General features: G+C 37.1%; 1 protein-coding gene and 1 non-coding gene across 2 annotated transcripts; one reads left to right on the forward strand and one right to left on the reverse strand.

Moving 5' to 3' along the window:
• Nucleotides 1-128: 128 nt before the first annotated feature.
• Nucleotides 129-200, forward strand: trnat-cgu. The gene has a single exon. It is a non-coding gene; the product is annotated as a tRNA-Thr (tRNA).
• A 2,373-nt stretch (nt 201-2,573) lies between these two features.
• On the reverse strand, nt 2,574-6,991 carry LOC107083037 (group 10 secretory phospholipase A2-like). Its single transcript, XM_015371976.1, has 4 exons — nt 6,860-6,991; nt 6,398-6,566; nt 5,703-5,809; nt 2,574-3,120 (listed from the first exon to the last, which is right to left on the reverse strand). The coding sequence occupies exons 1-4, from the start codon at nt 6,891-6,893 to the stop codon at nt 2,972-2,974; spliced, it is 459 nt and encodes a 152-aa protein (XP_015227462.1). The 5' UTR covers nt 6,894-6,991; the 3' UTR covers nt 2,574-2,971.
• Between the last annotated feature and the right edge of the window lie 723 nt (nt 6,992-7,714).

A 7,714-nucleotide genomic window follows, 5' to 3' on the forward strand; every position in this document is an offset into this window, starting at 1 on the left:
ATATATATATATATATATATATATATATATATATATATATATATATATGACACAACAGAGAACGAAATGATCACTAGTGGCGATCTGTCACCAGGGAGAAAAAGGTTTATGTGTGACCATGCGGCGCAGGCGCGGTGGCCAAGTGGTAAGGCGTCGGTCTCGTAAACCGAAGATCGCGGGTTCGAACCCCGTCCGTGCCTTTTGAATGGAACCACATCGTACCTTCTAGTACCTAGTACATAGACAGCTTTGATGATAAAATTCCAATTATGAAAATACAGCCATTTCTTGTTTTTACACAGTAATTTCATATCATCAGGTAAATTGGATAATTCAACCATGCATCTGCCGTAACTGGACACAATACTGCAGTTTCGTGAAATGGATAATTCAACCATGCATCCGCAAATGTCCGTAACTGGACACAATACTGCAGTTTCCTGGGTAACGCACAGTTCTGCTGTATTTTTGTTTCAGATATGCTGCATCACTGTCATATTCAGTTTCTTAGGGCTGCTATTTCTTCTAAAAGGGGTTGCAGATGATTTAATATTATTGTGACCACATTACAGTTTTTGTTTTAGAGATCTGTGAGATAAAATTCTTTGTTAGCAATCAGTTCATTACAATACTGCATACTATCACTCTTTGGAGCGAACTATTAAACATCCTCTTGATTAATTCTTCCCTTGAAACCTTTTGCCTACAATCTATCAGCGTTTTATAAGTATTTTTATTTTATTTATTTTTTTGTTTTACTCACATTTTGTGACATTTGAAATCTAAAGGCTCCTGGTTCTGCCTGAAATATGTCAGCATTTAACCCACGTAGGACTTCACTGGATGTCGTTTTCTGGGTAAAATTAAGTTTGGTTGTTCTTTAATTTGAAGCAAATGAAATCAGAATGTAGAATGAAGCGAAATGGATTAAAAACCATGAACAGTCATGTTAAAATAAATGTGTTTTCCCTTAATCTGAGTAGGTAAATAAGATGATTTGTCAATGACAATTATATACATTTTACATACGGCAATGTAGTTTCTTTTTTTTTTTTCATATTTTAAAATCCATTGGAAAAGTGTCTCACCTACTTGCTTGAAACAAGAAAAATGCACCTATTTTTCTGCAGTGTTCTTGTGGGAAAAAAAAAAACCCAAGCAGTTCTAATCTGTGAGTCTCACCCTGTCTACATTTACGTTGGCTTAAAACTTTCTTTTTTGATAAAGCTCATGGAGGCTCAACTTATCCTGAGCTATCTCTGTAGTTTTAGGCTGCTTGAGCAAGACACCTATACCTCACTTTGCCATTTTTCATAGAGCAAAAGGGATGACTCTTTATTTAATTACCCAGATACAGCCAAACAAACTGAGTAGATAAATACTTAAAGACCTGATGAACAGGTTTCTTAAAAGAAGTGCAGGACTGCAAGGTTTTCATTTACAGTTTAAAACAGCATACAGCATCAGACAGAGACAGAAGTGAGATCCCAAATGTTTAATGCGTTATACTTCTCGTGCCACTTGAAATATATATATAAAGAACATTTTTGATTAAGGAAAAAAATGGATGATGTAATAAATGAAACCAAAATTCTATTAACCCAAGAATTAAAAAAATAAACTCAGAATCTAATATGGTTTTGTCTTTGCCATTTACAATTGTGGAATCTGTGCAGACATTTGTAGGCCTTGACCCAGATATCCAATTCCATCTGTGAACTGAATGCTTTTCATTTAATTCTCCCATGGATCTCTCATTTTAGTAGAAACATAAGCTGAGCACAGAACAAAGGAGCGGTGTATTTGTGTGTTCCTTAGTAAAGAGGAGCAGCTTTCTATAGTAACATCTAGGACAGCTAGATTAAATGCTGTGTTCAGCTCGCTATATAGCAGAGAGGAGGAAAATGATAAGATTAATCAGTAAGAACGCCTTCCTCTAAAAAAAACAAAAAACAAAACAAAAGCAAAGCAAAATGCAAACTCTTTCAGAAAGTAATGTTAACTCATACTTTTGGATGTTTTGCTCTGGTTGTGTTGGTGGAGGATTATGCACCATCCAGTGGTATGCATGTAGATGTCACTCACACCTGATAAGCTGAAACTGGTTTGGTGACTTTGGAAATGCCCCACTCTTTGTGGGGCTGTGTGGCGTAAAGGTATGTTTACATTCTGATAAGAATAAAGTTAACTCTGAAAATAAACATAATTCATCATAGATTAAAAGAAAAATGTAAATCAGGTGACCTGACAGCTATTCACTAGCTAGACATGGCTCAAGAATTGTGGGACAGGACCACTGAGCAGCTAGCCCTCCTTTCTACAGCAACACATAACTGTTGATGACTCAGAATCCTTGAAGCTGTTTGCTTAATAAAAGTCTTTAATTAAAGATTTTATGTTCAAAACACTGACAAAGCACAACGAGTGGACTTCGGAGCAGCTGAGTTGGCTTTTAAAATATAAAAGTTTTTCTCAGTTCCAACAACCTCAGCGTGTAAAAAAAAATATTGAAGGGATAAAAATTACAATATAAGGCAATTGCAGTATATACAAGCATGCATTTGCAGTTCATCTTTTTTTTTTTTTTTGAGTAATACAAGGAAGGATTGTCTGTAATAATACAAAAAGGCGTATTTGTTTCCAGCAGCGTAGCTGACTACCCTGGGGACAAATATGGAAAACAACACAGAGAAGGTGTCGTTTTCCCAGTGGTGCTTCTCTGTTGCACTAAATGAACACGCCAGAACCAGTATAGTCTGCTAAACTATTGTGAACAAAAACACCTTTCACTCTATTTCACTCTATCCCTCTTTTTTTCATTGTTAAAAAAAATAATTTTTAAAAGTTATCAGAAAATCTTTTACTTAATAAATTTCCCAAAGTTTCATTGAAAACAGATGATGGTGAAAATATATGTCTTTTTTTTTATCCTATTCCACAAAAGGCACATTGGACATGAAGATGCATTGAATCAGTACATATTGCACGTTGGGTGGTCGTTACCACACATGAAATCTGGCCATAGAGCGTACTTCTTGATGTATGGCGCTTTCCTCAAACACTTGGCCGCCTCTCTGTCACACTTGCATAAAAACTTCTCACATTTGTCCTCTAAATCCTCTGAAATTAAAAGAATAGACAGTTAAGTAATTAAAAACATAAAACAAACTATAGAAAAACATTACAATACAACATATTCTAAATAACGGGGAGAGGAATCTGGTTATTTTTTTGAATTTCTGAGTCAATTTTTAACAAAAATGCTCTTAGAAGTGGTTTGAAAGCACCATACAATTTGCTATTATAGGTTTCACTACTCTAAAACAATGATTATCTTTACGTGATAAAAAAAAAAAAGAAAAAAAAAAAATATATATATATATATATATATTTAATCAGCAGTGCTCCAGACAGAGTTACTCAATGAAACATATTGTTTAAATGAAGCTTGCTGTCCATCTGTTTTAGTTTCGTTCAACTTCACACACAGTAAACAAGTTAGTGTACAGTAAACAGTATTTTCCGTACAGGTACTTGTAGGCACAACTGTAAAGTTAAAAAAGGAAACCTCTTGGATGGCTAATTATATCTTTAACTTAGGTAAAAAAGTGTTGTTATTGAAGTAGTACTGCTTTTACTTGAATACAGATTTAGGGTTCTTTACCCAGCTTTGGTTTAGACCACAGCATTCAGTGTATTTTACTAGAACTTTGTGTGAAAAACCAAATAAAACATAATGAATGACTATTTAATGGGAAGAAAATTATATGAATTTCCATATAAAGATTTGAAAGTGTGTCCTTCATCTCTTTTCAAACTCTCTGGATCTGATACCCTAATGTGGTTGATTTCAAAAGTTACCTTTTCAGATTAAATTACATTCTCTTTATATTATAAAGAGAAGAACAACACTTCAAATGTATTAATGCATGGACATATTAATGTGTTTGCATAGAGGCAGCAGGATAATGGCCATAATCATATGCAGAAAAATAGAACAAAATAGAACAAAACACAGTGAAGATCAAAGCATATTTCTGGCCTAATCAAAGTCCATGTCGAATCAGCATCAGGGATCTAAGGCAAACCTGGAAAATTGAGTTTATTGACTCTATCCATCTAATCTGATTAAGTTTAAGAATTTTGGTTAAAAAAAAAGCAATGGGCAAATAAAAAATTCCAGTCTGCATAAAAAAAAAAAAAAAAAACTGGTAGAGAATTATTTAAAAAAAACAGATGTTTTTCAGTGAAGGCCAAGTTAATTCAATTCAATTCAGTTTATTTATATAGGGCCAATTCAAAACACGTCATCTCAAGGCACTTTACATTATTCATTCAAAGTTTTCTACCCAAGGGAAACAGTTGATTGTATCGACTCATTGACTTGGATACAATCCCTCACACTAAGCATGCTTGTAGCGACAGTGGAGAGGAAAAACTCCCTTTAAACAGGAAGAAACCTCCAGCAGAAGCAGGCTCAGTGTGAGCGGCCATCTGCCGAGGCTAACTGGGGTTCAAGGAGACAGAAGCAGAGATACAAAGAGCAGAAAGGCGGCCCCGTCCAGGAAACACAAAGCCAGGCAGACAAGCTCTGAGCCAACTCCCATGTTTCATAAGTATTGCTTTTGAGCTACAGTTATAAACAATCTGAGGTCATATTTTATGTTTTTAGGTCATTTGCTTTGATGCTGTAACCCCAGTAGATGATGTAGGAAGAGATAATACTCTCCACAACAGACTTATGTAGCATCTTGCTGCTAATGCTGAATGGCCTACGCTTCCTTAGGAAGTACAATCTGCTCTGTCCCTTCTTGCAAATGACTTCACTCCACTCTAGTTTGCTGTCCAGGTGAAAACCAAGGTATTTATATTCCTCAACCACCTCCAGTTCTTCTCCCATGATGTGAGCAGTATTGAACTTGTTCCTGTTCCTTCTGAAATCTACAATCATCTACCTGACATGCAGGATCAGATGATTGTTTCCACACCATGCCACAAAGCGGTTCACCAGCTCTCTGTACTCAACTTCTTGTCTATCTCTGATTCACCCAATTACTTCAGGTTCCTCTTAGTATTCTTGTAGACGGTAGGACTTTGTCTGGTACTGGAAGTCAGAGGCGTACAGAGTAAAAAGGAATGGACAGAGTACCGTCCCCTGTGGTGCTCCTGTGCTGCTGAGTGCTTGATGAGGCAGCTGACCATTCAGTCTAACAAGCTGTGGTCTGTTTGTTAGGTAGTTTTTTATCCAGGCAATTGTTGATGCTTCCACCTGTGTCTTCTAAAGTATTTCACAAAGTGCGTCAGGCTGAATTGTGTTAAATGTACTAGAGAAATCAAAGAACATGATCCTCACAGTCCTGTCTGCCTTGTCTAAATGACAGTGGGTTTGTTAAAGCAGGTGCATGATGGCATCTTCAACTTCAACTGCAAAAGCAAACTGCAGGGGGTCCTGATAGCTGCTTTGTTTGCTGAGGTGAACCAACAGAAATCTCTATAGGGCCTTCAGGATGTGGGATGTCAGGGCAACAGGTCTATAATCACTGAGGACTGTTGCCTGAGGTGTTTTTGGAACTGGACCCAGACAGGAGGTCTTTAACATTACTGGAACTGTCTTCTGGGTCAGACTAATGTTGAAGGGGTGCTGTAGAATATGAACACCTATGCACACATCTTTCACTTAATGAATATGTAAAAATCATTACCACATTCTGCTTTCCTGTCCTCACAAGTCCAATGATATTGGGATGTTTTGGTGAAGCAACCAAGATTTTCTGCATCTCCATAACAGCAGTCATGCTTGTGGCAACACCTACAGACACAACAGAGTAAAAGCATTAAGTCCTCCGTCTGGAGCGGACTGCGTGAGGACAGCAGTGTAGGTGGGTGGTAAGGGAACACCACAGGTATTTTAAAAGCAGACCAGGATCACCACTTTGGTTTTACACTAAACTTAGTTGGCAGTCAAATGTTTTTTAACAAATAAGACGTCTAGTGGTGAAGATAGAAAACAAAGAGATAGTAATTAGGATCCGGGTGTGGTATCTCAGAACTATTTTAAAATCCCTGTTGGACCGGGCAAGTGTTTTGACATTATTCACTCGTTCCACCCCTCTCTCCACTGTTTGTGGTTTAGCAGTCAGAGTTAGAAGTGGAAACTGCTCACACCTATTTTGGAAAAAGGAAGACTTGAGCTCAACCAAGAGGGTCAAATAAAGTCTGCATACCATCCCTGCAGAAAGGAGGGAAAACACACTAATGGATTCTGAATTACATGCTTCATAACACAGGATACATGTGCAAACCAGTCTGATTGCTTAAATTCTGGTCTACATTGTCATCAGGTGCAGAGACATAGTATTATGTGAGTAAAAGTTAAGAGAGTCAGCAGTTGTTTTACCAGTCTGCCTTGTCTCGGGGCCAGCCCTGACCCCCCAGCCCGCAGTAGCATCCGTACATCATGTAATTTAAAGCAGATCTCCCGGTGCTGCATCTGATAGCTCCTGCAAGCTCAAGTAACCCTCTTTTGGTCCTTTGGGGAGTGTGCGCTGTGTCAAGGGCCGCACCCACTGCAAAGGGAAACAAACAGCAAATCCACAAGTTCTAGTACGCTAACCTCACTCTTATCTTTTATCAAAAATTGGTTAAAATCAAACATTATATAACAATTTTAACAAGTAAAAGAAAATAGTTAATTGTAATTAAAAAATCCCAAAACTAATCAGGTCCAACTCTATTCCACTTATTTGCTTTGCCTGCCAACACACCTCACAACAAGTTTTAACAAAAAACAACTCTGACTTCTTCAGTATTCTTTAGCCTTCTTTCACGGTGAAATCAGAAGCACGACATTTCAACTTACCGGATAACAGCAGGAGAACACAGTAAAATGTCATCACTGCGTGCAACAGGTAGTTCAACTCTGCTGAATGTGGATTCCTGCTCTTCCACCGACTGAGTGCTGAGTGAAGGGGAAGGCTTTATTTAGAGGCTGCTGCAGTAATCTCTTGAGCATCATAATTGGACGGGGCATAAGCTAGTGTTTGTGAAACAAGGCTCCCCCTGCAGGAACATGCCTGGGTCTTCTTTTTTTATATATATATATACTGTATCTCTGCTTTCGTTGACAATTTGCCCTTGAAGGAAAAAAAATTAAAATATGATATTTTGGTCCCTATTAAAAATGTCAGCTGAGCAACATTTTTGCTCCACAGAAATCACAGAATATTACAGTATTTATCAAATGTAAAAACTCTATTCTTGAAATGTGTTTTTTACAATTAAAACACTTGCTCTATAGCTCTAACGACTTTCCGAACAACCCTTATTTTGCAAGAAAAGGAAGCTATTGATTCAAAACATTGTCATCTCGGCTCAAAAATCAACACTGTGGTCAAACATGCCCCAAACGCCACAAAATATAGAACACCACAGAGAAACATAGAAAATGCTTTTCTTCAGATTATACCATCCATATCAGGTTTTGTGTTTATGTACTGCAGGCCAAATGCAACATTTCACAAGTGACCACAATCCTATCGAAAACTATACATTTATAAAGAGGTTATAGAAGCAAAAATCCTGTATAAGTTAGAATAAAGAAGAAATAATTTCCCCATGATAAGACAGTTTATAGATAGATAGATAGATAGATAGATAGATAGATAGATAGATAGATAGATAGATAGATAGATAGATAGATAGATAGATAGATAGA

Source organism: Cyprinodon variegatus, unplaced genomic scaffold (assembly GCF_000732505.1).
Source record: "Cyprinodon variegatus isolate N-32 unplaced genomic scaffold, C_variegatus-1.0 Scaffold68, whole genome shotgun sequence".
NCBI lineage: Eukaryota > Metazoa > Chordata > Actinopteri > Cyprinodontiformes > Cyprinodontidae > Cyprinodon > Cyprinodon variegatus.